This window comes from Scyliorhinus canicula, chromosome 17 (assembly GCF_902713615.1).
Source record: "Scyliorhinus canicula chromosome 17, sScyCan1.1, whole genome shotgun sequence".
NCBI lineage: Eukaryota > Metazoa > Chordata > Chondrichthyes > Carcharhiniformes > Scyliorhinidae > Scyliorhinus > Scyliorhinus canicula.
In genome coordinates this window covers 91,120,886-91,138,895 of record NC_052162.1, presented here as the reverse complement: position 1 = coordinate 91,138,895, position 18,010 = coordinate 91,120,886, and the positions used below count along the sequence as shown (strand labels likewise).

The 18,010-nt window shown below is 48.2% G+C and overlaps 1 protein-coding gene and 1 long non-coding RNA gene across 3 annotated transcripts in view; one reads left to right on the top strand and one right to left on the bottom strand.

Moving 5' to 3' along the window:
- Window positions 1-3,856, bottom strand: part of LOC119951662 (sodium- and chloride-dependent neutral and basic amino acid transporter B(0+)-like) — a 97,347-nt gene extending 93,491 nt beyond the window's left edge. The window contains exon 1 of one of the 2 annotated variants that reach the window (XM_038774852.1): window positions 3,672-3,856. In XM_038774852.1, the coding sequence (XP_038630780.1) occupies window positions 3,672-3,743 (72 nt within the window). In that variant the 5' untranslated portion in view covers window positions 3,744-3,856. Of the gene's footprint in view, window positions 1-3,071; window positions 3,147-3,671 lie in introns of those variants that run through there. The other variant, XM_038774853.1, reaches the window with a different exon arrangement.
- A 13,196-nt stretch (window positions 3,857-17,052) lies between these two features.
- Window positions 17,053-17,792, top strand: LOC119951668. Its single transcript, XR_005457651.1, has 2 exons — window positions 17,053-17,195; window positions 17,667-17,792. It is a non-coding gene; the product is annotated as an uncharacterized LOC119951668 (long non-coding RNA).
- Window positions 17,793-18,010: the final 218 nt, after the last annotated feature.

The window sequence follows — 18,010 nt, the reverse complement described above, 5'->3', positions numbered from 1 at the left end:
TTCGACTGGTTGAACCACTTTTGTTGTGTGACCTGGTCTTTTTTCTGTGCTTGTGGTGTCGATTTTGTCTGTCCTTTCCCTTAAAAACGGATTTGTTTAATGGTCATTGAGCAAATACGAACTCATCTCGACTGGTAGAATAACAGCTTTTCTGTCCCATCAATGTTCTTTTCTTCCTGACATTTGTGCCACTATGCGTGAATTTTGTATTGTCTACACATGCATTTGTCTGTTTCACCTCGACCTGTAGCTGTGTTTCACACACTGGCCTGCAGTACCTTGCTGTGTTGCCAGCTGGATTGCTTGCTATAGGGGCTGGTTTAGCACAGTGGGCTACACAGCTGGCTTGTAATGCGGAACAATGCCAGCCGCACGGGTTCAATTCTCCTATCGACCTCCCCGAACAGGTGCCGGACTGTGGCGACTAGGGGCTTTTCACAGTAACTTCATTGAAGCCTCCTTGTGACAATAAGTGATTATTATTATTATTATACCGTATGTTCTGTCAAGTGTGACAGCGAGTTCAAACACTTCCTTGTCATTGCATTGGACTGTGCTGTTCAGTTGTTTCAGAGTGATACCTTTATGTACAGCTGTTCCGTAGTTTCTCTTTGGGCGCCCAAGATCCATTCCTTCTGGAATGTTTGATTCATTTTCAAACCTTTCAGTATCAGTGTCCTTTGTATTATCTGATGTTTCGCTGCACTTTATGATCGCAGGTTCATGTGGATGATCTGATGCATCGTTGAGCTTTGTGGCATCAGTCCCTTCTGGATGGCCTGATGTATCGTTAAGCTCTTGGTGCTTCTCATCTGGAGTCAACTTCTCCAAGGTGCCATTTTCTTGTAGGTTGTTCACAATTGATGTGTTCTCAATTGATTCATTCATTGTTTCACTCTGATAGTCATGTTCTTTTGTACAGTCCAGCTGAGATCTGTCAGTCTCACTTTTGTCCTGCACAGCTTGTATGCTACTTGTGATCATGATTCACAAATAAAGTGGATAGACCTTCACAGGTTCTGCCTTGCGAGATATAAAAAACCTCTGTTTGTGCCTTTAAAACTCATTTTTTCAATTTCCGGACAGTTTTTCTTTAAGTAGGCATGTCCACAACATTCTGACATCGTCATGTCAGTGACGTCATGCGCAAACGTGCATTGCGCATGCACAAATCGAACCTCGTCCAAAAAGGTTGTGAATGTAACCCAATCCATCACGCAAACCAGCCACCCATCCATTGACTCTGTCAACATTTCCCGCTGCCTCAGAAAGGCAGCCAACCTTAATCAAGGATCCCATGCACCCCGGACAAACTCTCTTCCACTTTCTTCCATCAGGAAAAAGATACAAAAGTTTAAGGTCACGAACCAACCGACTCAAGAACAACTTCTTCCCTTTTGAATGGACCTACCTCGTATTAAATTGATCTATTCTCTGCACCCTAGCTATGGCTGTAACATTACATTCTGCAGTCTCTCATTCCTTTCTTATGTATGGTATGCGGTGTCGTGTAGCACGCAAGAAATCATTCTTTTCTCTGTGTACTAATACACGTGACAATAATAAATCAAATCAAACCCATCGCCAATGGTCAGGCAAGCAGAGACCTGACTTATCTCCCTCACCTCACAGCTTTTAAGGTGGTGAGGACTGGAGGGAGGATCCTGTCCAGTTTTCTGCCTCTACCTGGTGTTCTGTGCTCTTTCCTACAGCAAGGACAGAAATGTGCAACCTCTGGCAGAGTGTTGGCCGGGGCAGGAAGACTGGTCTTCAGCTGCCCAGCTGCACAGCGTGCTTTCTCTCCACTCTGTGAACAAGAAAACTGGAGCCGTGGATTTTGCGGTCATGTTTTAAAGGGTGCCCCAATCTGTCCAGAAATAAATACTGCCACCCCCCCCCCCCCCCCCCCAATCCCCCCCACCCCTTGGATTGCAGGCAACACTGCCACCCCAATATAGATAAGGAGAAACAAGCCCCCCTCCCCAAAGGCACCGGGGCAACCACTTCCCCAAGCACTGGGGCAAACCGCTGAACCCCCACACAAACACCAGGGCAAATCCCGCTGCCTACACACGTTTAAACTCTTCCACATTGATTGCCCCAGAGGGCCCATCCCAGCACTGGCCCCTGTCAGTGCCCTCTGGCATTGTCGGTGGCAGGGGGCAGTGCCAGGGTGTGAGGGGGCAATGGGCATGTCCCGCTTCCCTGGCAGGTTCCCCTAGACTGCTACACATTTTTAAATACCAATTTTAAATCTCGCTGATGTGAGGTGACTTCGGTGAGCAGTGTAATAACTTTGGCTCACCAGCTAAGAATGAAACACCTCACGTTAATGGACGGTCTTCCCGAGTTTTGCCGCTTCATGGCTGCCAATCAGCGTCCGGAATCGATCTTGGACCCTGATTGTTTTTTCCGGCTCATGTGGTCCTTCCAGGGACCAGCCGCCACAAGCAGGGAATTCAAGGGGCCAGACACCACAACCAGGGAATCCTTAATGTGGGGTGGGGCATGTGGCGAGGAAGTCCTCTAAATACATGTAAAGTTATTCAAGTAGATTTAAATGAGGCTCACACCCGTTCTGGGTGTAAACGTTGTTCAGTCACCGGTGAGGAAAATCACAGAACAAGATCAGGCCATCAGCTTTCTCGTTTGTAGTAGTCACCACTGTTGTATTGTATATATCGTAAATGAGGTGTATTACGGTAAGGCTCCTGTACTACAGGTACGGGGGTAGATCCCTGCCTGCTGGCTCTGCCCAGTAGGCGGAGTATAAACGTGTGAGCTCTCCGAGCTGCAGCCATTTTGGCAGCAGCTGCGGGAGGCTACACATCTCTGCGTAATAAAGCCTCGATTACACTCTCGTATCGTCGTAATTGATAGTGCATCATCGTTTAACCGGTCTGCCGAGATTTTCCACCGGTGTCACCACTTTCGCCCTCAGCGAAAGCTGGCAGAAAATCATCCCCCCCCCCCACCACCCCCCTTTTGAGTGTGAAAGATGCAATGAGTGAGTGGATGGAAGAATATGTGGAGGATGATAGTCTCATGTTTATATTCGGTATGCCACTCACCTTTGATCAGACCACTGGACCCCTTGTGGCTCTTTATCCAGGAGAGATAAACAACACACTCCTGCTGCTGCTGCTACCCACCTCGGCCGCTTCTAGTCGTGCCTGCTTGTTCACTGCAGCCGCTTTCTTCCTCCTGGCATCTATCTCTTAGCGTTCCAGCTCAAGCCCTTACAACGCAATGCCCAGGGACGCCTCGGGGAATTGTGGTGCTACCCTGCCACAGCGAGCCTCTCTATCTGTGCAGCTCCTAACTCCTGTCGTGATGCTTCAGCTGCATTTCAATTCTGACCCTGGCAGTGTTCCATTAAACTGTGACACCGAAACTGACGGCTCTGCGTCATTATCCCCCCTCCCCACCGCTCGAATTGGTCAAGAAACCTGGATGTCAGGTGCAAATTCAGTGATTCACTTTTTTAAAAAAAGACCACCGACAGATATGCTGCTGAAATCTCTGGATTCCAAACATGCTGCGGCGGCCTCCCCCATTGAACCCGCCCAGCCCTAACACCAAAGAGCTTCTCCAATTAACAACTACCCAAATCATCGACACCACTTCCAGTTTTACCTGAGTTTACAGTTATGTTTTGCTAAAATACTCACCGCGTCTTCTTGGGGGGGTGTTTGACGGTCATGCTGTGAGAACTCCGATAAAGCCAATTCCTTCTTGTCCATTTGTGGAAAATTGGTTGAATAATTCTTCTGTTTATTAAGGCCTTTAGAGTCGAGCTTGTGGAGGATTTTTTTTGCACAAACCTGTCTAGCTCTGCATTGCTCCCACCATTTGATGAGTGATTCAGCTCTGAGACCAAGGCCCAGAGAAACACAGAGTACAGTGACCCTTGCAGATTGTGACCAGTTTGTCCAAACGAATATAGGTCTGTTTGCACAGGTCAGGGTTAGTTAAAGTTTCTGCATATTTTTGATGTCTATTATTGAATTTGCTGGCCCAAACACTCCTATTTGCATTTTGTGCATCAGTTTCAGAACACTCGGTATCAAAGTGCAGTTATTCTGCATCATATTTGACAGCAATGTCAATTTTAAGGAGACAGCAATGATTTTGCCCAGTCAGGAATTCAGGAAAAGCAGAGCTGTGCGTATCCCTGCTGAAACATTACACTTGTTTTGCCAATGACAGCAACCTAAAACAATGTATTGGACTATGTGAGTTAATTTTGCACATTTTAAGAATTATTTTCTTCCAATTATACATTTTTAAAAATAAATTTAGAGTGCCCAATTATTTTTTTTTCCAGTTAAGGGGCAATTTAGCGTGGCCAATCCACCTAGACTATACATCTACACAGACACGGGGATAATGTACAAACTCCACACGGACAGTGTCCCGTGACTGGGATGGAACCCGGGTCCTCGGCGCCGTGAGGCAGCAGAGCTAACCACTGTGCCATTGACTTTTGTCATTGAGACGATCTGTTCCAGTTATTTTTTTAAAATATTTTTATTCAAACAAAATTTTCATTGTAACAAAAAAAAAACAATACAACAAATCCCAACCCCTTACGGCAGCAAAAGTACACCCTCCCAATCCCCCAGTCCCCCTCTCGCCTCCCTCCTCACCCCATGGAGAAAACAGAAACAATAAGATATGAAAAGATAAATCCCCCACCCAGAACAAACAGCGGGCAGTAGTCAGTTCCCTGAAAGAGGAGATGTAGGGCTGCCACCTCGGGTCAAACTCTTCCACCAAACCCCTCATGGTATATTTGATCGTCTCAAGGTGCAAAAATTCCATCAGGTCCCTCAACCGAGTTGAGACCATAGGCGGCAGCATGAGGGACTCCAGCCAAGCTGAATTCCAGGCTATTAGCGAGATGAAGACAAGGTCATTTGCCCTCACTCCCGCATGCAGCACTGGTAGGTTCGGTATTTCACAAATGGCCACCAATGGGTATGGCTCAAACTGAATGCCCAAAATGCCTGATATTGTATCAACAAAGGAGACCCAGAAACTATCAAGCTTGGGGCAAGACCAAAACATGTTTTGTATGGTCCATCAGCCTCCTAGAGCACAGCTCACACCTATCCTCCACCCCCGTGGAGAACCCACTCATGTGTGCCCTAGTCAGGTGAGCTCTGTGCACCATCTTGAACTGGGTCAGGCTTAACCTCGCACATGAGGAGGTCAAGGGTCTCACTCCACACTCCCCCTCAAGTACCAAACCCAGCTCACCCTCCCACTCCCTCTTTACTTCCACCAACATCTGCCCATAGGCGTCCGATATCTTCCCCTCCCCTAACTCGACCAATGACAGAGCTGCATCGAAAAGTGCATGCAATGGTACCAGGGGAAATTAAGGAAGCTCCTTGTGTAAAAAATCATGCAAAGTACCTGAATTCATTCCCGCTCGTGAGCTGGAACTTCTCGAGCAACTCGTCTCAGTCAGTTAATCTTTAGAACTCCTCAACCATCAATTTTCCACTTTTATTTGTGTGTCCACTGAAGATTCGTTTTCTTGTACAGAATTTTAAGACGTTTCCAACTTAGCCCTGCAGGATGCTCAGTCGAAATGATTGTCTCGCGCAATTACAGATTGGTTGAATTCAAGATACATTAGCAGTTCAAATCAAATGTGCATAGTACATAGACAACTGCGCAGTTTAAATTAGAATACCAAGTTCACAGCTGAAGCAGTTGGCATAGCACAGGGGTGGGCAAACTTTTCCGTGCAAGGGCCACATTCAGAAATTCACAATTCACAAAGGGCCGCATAGTATATTAAGTAAAATAATTACTTCACCCGGTTATGATTCTGGGCGCCTCACATAGAACATAGAACAGTACAGCACAGAACAGGCCCTTCGGCCCTCGACGTTGTGCCAAGCAATGATCACCCTACTCAAGTCAACGTATCCACCCTATACCAGTAAGTAACCCAACAGCCCCCCACCCCATTAACCTTAAAAAAAAAAAATTTTTTTTTTAAATAATTTTTTTTTTAAATAATTTTTTTTTTTTAATGACTTGGTGGGCCGCAGAAATACCTTTTGCCGTAGTTTGCCCACCCCTGGCATAGCATGATAGCATAGCAAAAAGCACTGTTCTTTCATCCCGATACCTAACTTTTTAAGGGAATTATTATCTGCTATTATCTATTAAGTCTCAGCCCATTCAAAGCTTTGATTGGTCTGAAATCATCTATAATCTTTCTAATTTGATCACACGATTTGCCTGTCAATTAATCAAACCATTATTTTGGTAATCTAAGAAATTGCTTCAGCAAATTCCTTTCGTGGGGTGACTTCTGTAGTTATCATAGAATAATATGCAGTTATCCTGGACATGCAGCTGGATGACATCCAATTCTTTCTAAGACAAAGAACTACTCGGGCGAAATTCTCCGCGGACCGACGTGACGCCCATTTCCGGCGGGAAAAAGCGGTGCGGATGACTCCGGAGTCCGGGCCTTCTTTTAAGCCGGCAATCTCCGATCCCGAAAGGGCCAGCAGCGGACTGACGCGATCCGCGTCAGTTTCACCCGCTGCGGAAGTGGCGAGTCCCGGCGTTTGTGTGGTGGGGAGAGAGAGACCCGGCGTTTGGGGGGGGGAGAAAGAGAGACCCGGGCGTTTGGGGGGGGGGGAGAAAGAGAGACCCGGCGTTTGGGGGGGGGGGGGGGAGAAAGAGAGACCCGGCGTTGGGGGGGGGGGGGTGGAGAAGAGAGAGACCGGCGTTTGTGGGCGGGGGGGGGGGGTTGCGGAGTTGAGAGGAGAGGAGAGAGGGGGAGAGGAAGGGAGAGAGGGAGAGAGGGAGGGAGGGGGTGTTGCGGCGTTGAGTTGAGAGGAGAGGAGAGGGGTGGGATTGCGGCGTTGAGTTGAGAGGAGAGGGGAGGGGGGGTTGCGGCGTTGCGTTGAGAGGAGAGGAGGGACGGGGATTACCTGCGTTGAGAGGAGGGGGGAGGGGGTTGCGGCGTTGAGTTGAGAGGAGAGGGGAGAGGGGGGTTACCTGCGTTGAGAGGAGAGGGGGGGCGGCGTTGGAGGGGGTAGGGGTGGTGAGGGGGGTAGGAGCGTTGGAGGGGTGTAGGGGTGGTGAGGGGGGGTTGGGGTAGGGGGCAGCGGCGTGCAGAGTGGGGGGCGACGGATGGCCGGGGCCAACGCACCGTTGCCCCCCCCTGCACGCCGCTGCCCCCTACCCCAACCCCCCCCTCACCACCCCTAACCCCTCCAACGCCCCTACCCCCTCCCCACCCCTACCCCCTCCAACACCACTACCCCCCTCACCACCCCTACCCCCTCACCACCCCTACCCCCTCCAACGCCCCTACACCCCTCACCACCCCTGCCCCTTCACCACCCCACCTCCTCACCACCCCTACCCCCTCTAACGCCCCTACCCCCCTCCCCACCACCCCTACCCCCTCCCCCTCCCCACCACCCCTACCCCCCTCCCCCTTCCCACCACCCCTACCCCCCTCCCCCCTCCCCACCACCCCTACCCCCCTCCAACGCCGCCCCCTCTCTCTCAACACCGGTACCCCCCACTCTCAACGCCGCAACCCCCCCCCTCAACGCCGCAACCCCCCCCCCTCAACGGCGGTACCCCCCCTCTCTCAACGCCGGTAACCCCCCCTCTCTCAACGCCGCAACCCCCCCCCCCTCAATGCCGGTACCCCCCTCTCTCAACGCCGCAACCCCCCCCCTCAACGCCGGTAACCCCCCCTATCTCTCAACGCCGATACCCCCCCTCAATGTCGCACCACCCCCCAAACGCCGCACCCCCCCAACGCCGCACCCCCCCAAACGCCGCACCCCCACAAACGCCGCACCCCCCCAAACGCCGCACCCCCCCAAACGCCTCACCCCCCTCAAACGCCGCACCCCCCACAAACGCCGCAACCCCCCCAAACGCTGCAACCCCCCCCAAACGCCGCAACCCCCCCAAACGCCGCAACCCCCCCCCCCCCCCCCGCACTCGCCCTAGGTCACTGAACGGTGTCAACCATCATCAATGGTTGACGCCGTTTTAAAGCTACTCTGTTTTTTGCCGACGTGACCCATGGCCACGTCGGCGGGACTTCGGCCCATCCGGGCCGGAGATTTGTTGAAAGTAAAAAATCAATGACATCCCGCCGGCGCCAGCTGTTTTCAGAGACTGCCGGCGGGATTTGCACAACGCCGGTTTTTGGCCGCTCGGAGAATAAAAAACCCGGCGGGAGCGGGATTAACGCCGCTGCCGGCCGATTCTCCAACCCTGCGTGGGGTCGGAGAATTTCGCCCCTCATGTCAGTTTCATTGTCAACCTGACCTTGCCAGCTATTGCATTCTTGTATCTGATTCCATTTCAAACAGTCAGCAGTCAGCCATTTTGTGCATGTCAAATATGAAATGCAGTGGCTGTAAGTCAACCATTATGATCTCTTTAAATCATTTCTTTAAATTGAACCCTTTGTACCTTTACAAAAAGGTTAGTTTCTATCACTATCCCTTTCCAAAAATGTCCTACAAATCTAAGGATTCTTACCAGCCCAAACAAATGCAGATATCAATTTATTAACTCTGGAAAAAAAGCCATCGGGAGAAAGACTGAGAGACACTGGAACAGAAACAAAAACCACGGGAGATCATTCACCTTCACCATCTCTACCTTTAAGTTCAGAGGGAGGACATCCCGAATAGAAGCCAAAAGTCTTGAGTAACTTTATTATCTCCCCACATTGGAGAGTCCGTGATATAGTAACAAATCGTCTGCATATAACGACCCCTCCTCCCATGATCTATCACTGTCCATCTGGTCGATGACTTCAGTGCAGTAGCCAGCAACTCGATTGCTAAGGCAAACAAAAGCAGAGACAATGGACACCCCTGCCTTGTACCCTGTTCAGTTTCTCAATAACCCAAGCTCAGAGCATGAGTACTTGTGGTGGGGGCCTTGTACAAAGCCCAAATCCATTAAATAAGTTTTCGCCCAAAGCCAAACCAATCCATAAGAATTACCCCCAAGAATTACCCCCAACTAACACCTTATACAATTGCAACATAACCTCCCTAGTTTTAAACTCCATCCCTCTAGCAATGAAGGACAAAATTCCATTTGTCTTCTTAATCACCTGTTGCATCTGTAAACCAACTTTTTGCGACTCATGCACTAGCACACCCAGGTCTCTGCACAGCAGCATGTTTTAATATTTTATCATTTAAATAATAATCCCTTTTGCTGTTATTCCTACCAAAATGGATAATCTCACATTTGTCAACATTGTATTCCATCTGCCAGACCCTAGCCCATTCACTTAACCTATCCAAATCCCTCTGCAGACTTCCAGTATCCTCTGCACTTTTTGCTTTACCACTCATCTTAGTGTCATCTGCAAACTTGGACACATTGCCCTTGGTCCCCAACTCCAAAACATTTATGTGAATTGTGAACAATTGTGGGCCCAACACTGATCCCTGAGGGACACAATTAGCTACTGATTGCCAACCAGAGAAACACCCATTAATCCCCACTCTTTGCTTTCTATTAATTAACCAATCCTCTCTCCATGCTACTACTTTACCCTTAATGCCATGCATCTTTATCTGATGCAGCAACCTTTTGAGTGGCACCTTGTCAAAGGCTTTCTGGAAATCCAGATACACCACATCCATTGGCTTCCCATTATCTACCGCACTGGTAATGTCCTCAAAAAATTCCACTAAATTAGTTAGGCACGACCTGCTCTTTATGAACCCATGCTGTGTCTGCCCAATGGGACAATTTCCATCCAGATGCCTCACTATCTCTTCCTTGATGATAGATTCCAGCATCTTCCCTACTTCCGAAGTTAAGCTCACTGGCCTCTAATTTCCTGCTTTCTGCCTACCTCCTTTTTTAAACAGTGGTGTCACGTTTGCTAATTTCCAATCCGCCAGGACCACCCCAGAGTCTAGTGAATTTAGGTAAATTATCACTAGTGCATTTGCAATTTCCCTAGCCATCTCTTTTAAGACTCTGGGATGCATTCCATCAGGGCCAGGAGACTTGCCTACCTTTAGCCCCATTAGCTTGCCCATCACTAGCTCCTTAGTGATAACAATCCTTTCAAGGTCCTCACCTGTCATAGCCTCATTTCTATCAATCACTGGCATATTATTTGTGTCTTCCACTGTGAAGACCGACCCAAAAAACCTGTTCAGTTCCTCAGCCATTTCCTCATCTCCCATTATTAAATCTCCCTACTCATCCTCTGAAGGATCAATATTTACCTCAGCCACCAAAAGAAACCAAAGGACCAGGAAGAAACGATGGTGGCACGGAGGTGATCTTTCAGGAATAACTGGAGGCAGGAAGGGCCCCAGAGGACTGGAAGGTGGCTAATGTAACACCACTGTTTAAGAAGGGAGGGAGACAGCAGACGGGAAACTATAGGCCGGTTAGCCTGACTTCAGTCATTGGTAATATTTTAGAGTCCATTATTAAAGATGAAATTGCGGAGAACTTGGAAGGGCATGATAAAATAGTACTGAGCCAGCATGGCTTTGTCAAGGGGAGGTCTTGTCTTACAAATCTGTGAGTGTTCTTTGAGGAAGTAACAAGGAAGTTAGGCAAAGGAGAACCAGTGGACATGATTTATTTAGATTTCCAGAAGGCATTTGACAAGGTGCCGCATAGGAGACTGTTAAATACATTCCGAGCCCATGGTGTTAAGGGTAAGATCCTGGATAGAGGATTGGCTGACTGGCAGAAGGCAGAGAGTGGGGATAAAAGGGTCTTTTACAGGATGGCAGCCAGTGACAATGGTGTGTTTCAGGGGTCGGTGCTGGGACCACAACTTTTCACAAAGTACATTAATGACCTGGAAGAAGGAACTGAAGAAGCTTTTGCTAAGTTTGCAGATGATAAAAAGATCCGTAGAGGGACAGGTAGTATTGAGGAACCAGAAAAACTAGAAGCAGAGGACACAATCTAAGACTAAAGGGACGACCTTTTAAAAAAGAGATGAGGAGGAATTTCTTCAGCCAGAGAGTGGTGAATCTGTGGAACTCTTTGCCGCAGAATGCCGTGGATGCCAGACTGAGTGTCTGTAAGACAGGTTGAATAGGTTCTTGATTAATAAGAGGATCAGGGGTTATGAGGAGAAGGCAGGAGAATGGGGATAAGAAAATATCAGCCTTGATTGAATGGCAGAGCAGGCTCGATGGGCCGAGTAGCCTAATTCTGCTCCTATGTCTTATGGTCTTATGGTTCGCACTGCTGCCTCATAGCATAAGGGAACTGGGTTCAATTCTGGCCTTGGGTCTGTGTGGAGTTAGAGTTTGGTGTGTTTTTCCTGTGTCCGCATGAGTTTCCTCCGTCCTCCAGTTTCCTCCCACAGTCCAAAGATGTGCAGGTTAGGTGAACTGGCTATGCTAAGTTGCCCCTTAGTGTCCAGGATTTACAGATTAGACTCCGGGGATGAGGGGGGGGGGGGGGGATTGGTGGTTGCTTCAGAGGGTTGGTGCAGACTCCATGGGCCGAATGGCACTGTCCGTATTCAGTGGTTCCATTCTGCGGTTCCAGGAAACCCATGCAGATCCACTGAGAATGTGAATATGCCACACAGTCACCCAAGGTCCGTAATGAATATTGGTCTGTGGTGTTGTGAGACATCAGTGCTAACTAGCGTGCCACCATGTTACCCAAGCATCATGTTTCTGCCTTGTTTACTTCAATTATCTTACTGATTTATAATGATCTCATTATTAAATGTTGTGTTTTGATGTTTCAGTAAGACATTTGTAGAAGCTTGTAAAGTTTAATAGAAAACATTTATTAACAAAACTGTATTATGAATACAAAACTTTTAAACCAATTAACATCCAATTAATTTTTAACATCAACAACATAAGAGTACCTCAACTTTTACAAATTTTTTGCAATAAATTATATTTTCTCACTTCAACAAAATGGACAATAAAATATATTTCTCCCCAGAAACACAATGGTTCTGTCTATTTGTAAAGAGGAATTCTTCATAATGGGGTTGTGTCCCCACACCCGCAAGAAACCAGGCGCAAATAACTCTGGACTTTCCTGGAGAAAGTCCAGAGTGATTCTACGTTCTGAAGGGGGCCCAGCAGGGCCCCGGAGTGCTCCATGCAGCTCCGGCTGCCAATACGGGGCCCTGCACTTCTGGCCACAAATCCGCGCGTGGCGGACCCACACAGTGGGCTGGCCCCAACAATATAGGCCCACCCCCAGATCGCGAGCACCCGCCGATCAGTGGCCCCCGATTGGAACTCTGGCCATCCTGGAGGCGCCCCCCCCCCCCCCCCCCCCCCCCCCCCGGGTGACGGCTCCCCCGCCCTCCCCCGACCATGGCGGCCGCGGACTGGGTCCGCCGGGTGAACCAATGAATGAACCACACCGGCGGGAACTCGGCCAGTTATCAGCAGAGAATCACCGCGGAGTCCTCTTTCAATGGCCCCCGACCGGCGCCGCGTCGACTGCGCGCGCAGTTGGTAGCGATTCTTCGGTTCCTGGAGAATCGTGAGAAGGCACCGGACCCTATCCAAGGCTCTCAGAATCCCAGCGAGGGGAGGGCAGAGGGGGAAATGGGAGGGAAGGGATGGTAGCGAAGAGGGGAAGGATGGTTTTAACATATCAATTGTTAATTTTACAAGTTCAGTGCCTGAAAGCAGCAGCTGCCAGGTGATCTCCAATGGCCCTTGCGTCACCTGGTAGAAATGATGCGTAACCTTTCTCTCATGATCCCTATGTATACATCAACGCCTCAAAAGACGTTCAAGGAATTTAAGAAGTAAACTTATAAGTGTGAGGCCCCAGTAGAGGTGAGGCATGTCTAAAAATGTTGTATCTCCACTGAATTCTGCAATACATGTCAGAGTGATGGTGCACATTCACTTACAGGAGGCTTGCATATGTCAATTAAGGCATTAAACTTTGTCAAAACATTTGAAGTCATCACTGAGGCTTTCAAGGATTAATGTTACATCAGGGAGATTCTTAAACAACATAGCTTGATAGACATTGCAAAATCCAAATGTACCAGCTCTGAATCAGCTGCGACGACCGGCGTGCTAACATTAGTGTCCTTGAAGGAGTCAATGGCACCAGTATCGAGGTCATGATCATTTGAAAACAACTCCGCTGGACCGCTCATCTGATTAGGATGTCAGAGCCTCGAATACCAAAGCGGAGAATGGACGTTCGCACGGAAATTGTGCCCGGTGGCGCTGAAGCGATTCTCTATCAGCAACGTGCGCGCGCTATTTACGCGGTGCTGATAGGAGGTAATTGACAGGGCCCCCCCCCGCAATTCTCCCCACGCAACTGGCCGAGTTCCCGACGGCGTGGTTCTAACCACGTATCGGCCGTTGGGAGCTGCAAGCGGCTGCTGCGGACTCAGTCCGCAGACGCCCTGGTGAGGGGGCGGGGGGGATCAGGTACTGGGAGCCGGGGGCCTTATGGGCGGCCGAGGGGGCGATCGGGCGGTTAATATGGAGCGGCGCGGGCCCGATCATTGGGACCTTCTTTCCTGGTCCAGGTCCGCCAGCTGAGTTTGCCATGTTACACGAGACGGCTGCCACAAGCCACCAGCGTGCACATGCGCAGATTCCCGACCAGAAGTGCGGGGCCCCATATCTGCAGCCAGAGATGCGAGAAGCACTCTAGGGCCCTGCTAGCCCCCTGCAGATAGGAGAATCACTCAGGACTTTAAAATCCAGAGTGAAACACCAGCGTTTTGGCGCTGGCGTGAGGACATAGCCCCATTTATGGAGAATCCAGCCCATGGTTTCTTTTTGCTGGGGTGGAGGTTCCTCATCGATGACATTTTGAGACATTTATGTTCAAACATGAACCTCTTACAGGTAGGTTTTAACTACTTACGGTTCCTTCGTATGGTCAGGCAAGCTGCTGCTCCACCATGGAGGCTGGCTGTTTGCTTTCACAATTCGGTTTCTATTCTGTTTCCAAAGCGTTTGTTACCAGATGACTGTGCTAATCGGCAGTCCCACCTTAACGCTTGCTCTGATGAACACCTTCAACTTATAATGGTGATGTGACCATCAATTCACTAGAGACACGATTGGAAGTAAACTGTGGTTTTAATAGTCTTACAACTGAGCCTGCCTGCGACCAGAAGAACTGAGGGCAGGCGCACGGCTGCAGCACTTTATACTTCCGGTAGTGGGAGGGGCCATGGGTGGAGCCATGGGCGGAGCCAAGGGTGGAGCCCTGTACAAGCTCCTCATCTCCCCCTTTGGGCAGAGCCGCACAACAGCTCATATACAGAGCCCACAAGGACATAATACAATGCAATGCAATACAGTGTGAATTACAATACAGTATGAATTCACCACAAATGGATACAGCCACACAACACATCAGCCCTCTTTCTTCTCCCCTTCTAATGGAGTCTTCCAATACAACCTTTACTTTCTACCTGCTCTCCCAGCTCAAAATTTAAAAATTCAGACAGTCTTGAGAATTGACAGTTCATTCACATCTCTGTGTGTCACATTTCAAGGAATGGTAGCAGTATTCTGGGTTTCTGCCACGTGCCACCTCCATTTGATTCAATTGTTTTGGGCTCCTCCGAGTTGCATTTCTCTTTGTTTTATTTTCTTGGACACTGTGGGTTTTCCATTTCCTTCCAAGGGGAACGTGCACTCCATTCGCTCTGAGAGTGAGCTCGATTTTCCTTCCTCCGTGATGTCCATCGCGTTCTTGCTGGACATATTTGCTTTGCAAATGGCACCTTCATGTCCACTTGCTTCACAATTTCAGCCTAACATTTGTCTGCTGTTGTATTTTCAATTTGTTCTACAAGCTTATGAATTTCTCATTCAGCTCGATGGTTTTCAGCACAGCTGTGACATCCAATGCTTGTCCTTTTTATTGGTGCCTTGCACCTCAATATTGGAGTTATAATTTCTGGTCACATTCCCAGTTTTCCGTGCTCTGTCTGAAACAGCCCTTGTCCTTCTTTTCGGATTCACTGTTGGCCAGTTCTGCCTCAGGCCAGGTCTTAACTGATTTCAGTTCTGTAATTGTTCTACTCATGGTCGCGCTATTTGCTTTGCAGCTTGGAAAGTTCTGCATCTTTTCCTTTCAGTCCTCTTTGCCACCCAGCTGGTTCTTCAGCTCTTCGGTCTGTTTCTTCTAGATATTTGCTTCCTCCTGGATTAAGGAACATTGCTGAGTCTTCTCTGCCACCTGATTTGGCAGTTCGTGAAACTCATTTTGCTTCTCTTCGTAATCTTCCAGAGGAATAAACCTTGACTTGAGGAATTCTTGACGCACGTGAAGCTCTTTCGACAGCTTTTCCATTTGTTTGTGAACCTTGCTTGCTTCATCGAAAGTTTTTTTGTAATTCAGTAGAATCTCCTTCAGATCCTTCTGTTGTGCTTCCAATCTGCCATTTAAGACTGTCTTCGTTACTTCATGTTGCTGAATGGTCAAGCATTCCTTTTGCATTCGCTCTTGAAGAATAATCAACTGTTCTTTCTCTTTTAAAAGTTTTTCCAATTCAGGAGCATTTTAGCTTGGCCGATCCATCTACCCTGCCTAACTTTGTGTTGTGGGGAATGAGACGCTCGCAGACAAAGGGCGAATATGCAAATTCCACATGGACAGTGGCCCGGGACTGGGATCAAACCTCCTCAGCACAGTAAGGCAGCAGTGCTAACCACTCATATCAACTATTCTTTCAACTATTTATTCTCTTGTTGCCCTTCTACAGTCATTTGGTGGCCTCCCTCTGGGGTCTCTTGTTGCCCTCTCTCTGGAGTCTTTTGTTCTTATTTTTCTCACTGCATACTGTAGTTATTGTTTCAGAACCTTGTCACCGCCAGCCAATTTTTCCCTTGGTTTCTTCAAATCTTTGTTTTTTTACTTGTAGCTCTCTGTTACGACAATCTGCTGAGCCTCTTGGGGCTGCCACTTATTCTCAAATGCAAGTACAGCTTGTGGTGAATGTGATTCACACTATATATAGTTGCCAATATCACTCCATGTATATATGTTCGTTATCTACCCGTTGTAAGATCAATGCAGTATATAGTTGCCAATATAACTCCGTGTATATATGTTCACTATCCACCATTGTAAGTGCAGTTGCACTATCCGACCACCGGGGGAGTCGCTCTGGTAGTACGCGAGAGTTTGTACTGGGCTTATCCCTTGGCTCCGCCCAGGACTCCTCCCCCTGGGACCGATGTATAAAGGTCAGTACCTTAGAGCCAGCCTGCAGTTCATCTGGAGTCAACGACGAATAGGCTGGCTCTGTTGTAAGTGTATTAAAACCTCTGTTCAGATCCAACTACACGTGTTCGCTAAATTGATGGTTCCATCACAGCTTCTTTATGCAAATTATTGCTCACCACCTGATCAACTCAGTCATTCGTGTTTTGCCAAATGTTTGTATGTTTTGGTCATCCATTTTGTAGCCTGGTTAGTTCTTAGAACACAGGGCATAGGAGCACTAGGCCATTCACCCTTTAAGCCTGCACCACCATAAAATAAGATTGTGGCAAATCTGGTTGTGGCCAAAACTGCTCTTTCCTGTCTGCTCCCAGAACGCCAGACTCCTTTGTCGATAAAAAAACCTAATGAGGTCAGAGATCAAATTCAAAGACCCAGCATTCACGGTTTCTTTGAAAGAGAATTGAACAGAATAATGACCCCTGAGAGATCTCTTAGTAACAAGTGTTTATTGGGTACCACCTAGAGAAGGGGAAGGGGCAGTGAGCATGGAGAATCCTGACATTCCCATCACTGCCCATCACCCACATTCTTATGAGCCATAAGCAACAAGAGACTGGTCAGTACATTTGAGAACATCATTGTAACGTCAGTAAACTCTGTGGGATTTTGAGGCTCACTGTTGGCTCAAGGTGAGGCCTCTTGAACTGGGCGGGTCAAACCGTGACATCACATAGCAAGTCTGACCCAGACCCTGTACATCACAGTGAGGTCAGACATCACAATAGGTTTGTAACCCGGGTTAATTTGAGGCAGGAGAGGCTGTATGAGCAAGGTAACTGCACTGACAGTCTAATTGGCTGATCTGTCTAGGATTGAATGTGGTTGGAGAGACGATCTGTCCAGCCTCACTTTGTGATGGGTTAATGGAGAATGGAGACATCATCAAATAGCTGACACAGGGTAAAATGACAGCGTGGAAGGTTTGTTTGTAGCTTGTATCAGTCTCTTTGAAGCTGGGGGTGGTAGTATTCCTGGGAGGGGGAGGCGGGGGGAGTCAGCAAGGCAGTGCCTCCTTCAAACAGATCATGGGTTTTCTTTCTGAAATGTTTTGGAGTTTCCATGAAACTGTAAAATGGTCTGGAACTTGCTCATGTCCTGAGACAGTAAGAAATTGGTCAGACGATCGTGTGCTAAGTTACACATTCTGCAGAATGAGCAAGTAATTAGCAAATGAAGTTCAACACATATGAGACAATACATTTGGGGAAGAAGATTATTCAGGAGGTCACTTATTACTTTGGTGCAACTCTGGGGAAGAGCCCAGGCACAAAGGGTTCTCTGAGTATAAATTGATAAATCACTAAAAGTTGCACCACAGGCTAGTGAGGCCTTGAAAAAAGAAAAACTAAACACTATACTTACTGACCACCCCACCGTGTGATTTTTGACAGGGAGGGGGACCGCTGTTGTCAAGCTTCGTCGCCGGGAAACCCGTGTGCCAGTATGGGATTGGAATTTCTTGCTGATGTGAACAGCCGGTAAATCCCGGGAATAGAATTAAAAAGGAGTTGAGTTTTGCTGAACTTGTATTGAACCTTGATTAGACCACACTTACACAATTGTGTGCGGTTCTGTTCGTTACATTAGATTCTGAATTTTGAAGCACCCAGGCAAGGCTGTGCTTCCTGTCTCAATACAGGATGTGAGGGTGATTTAATAGAGATGTAAAAATTCGGAAAGTTTTATTCGGGTCGATACAGAGAGGATGTTTCTTCTGGACATTGATCAACTCGAG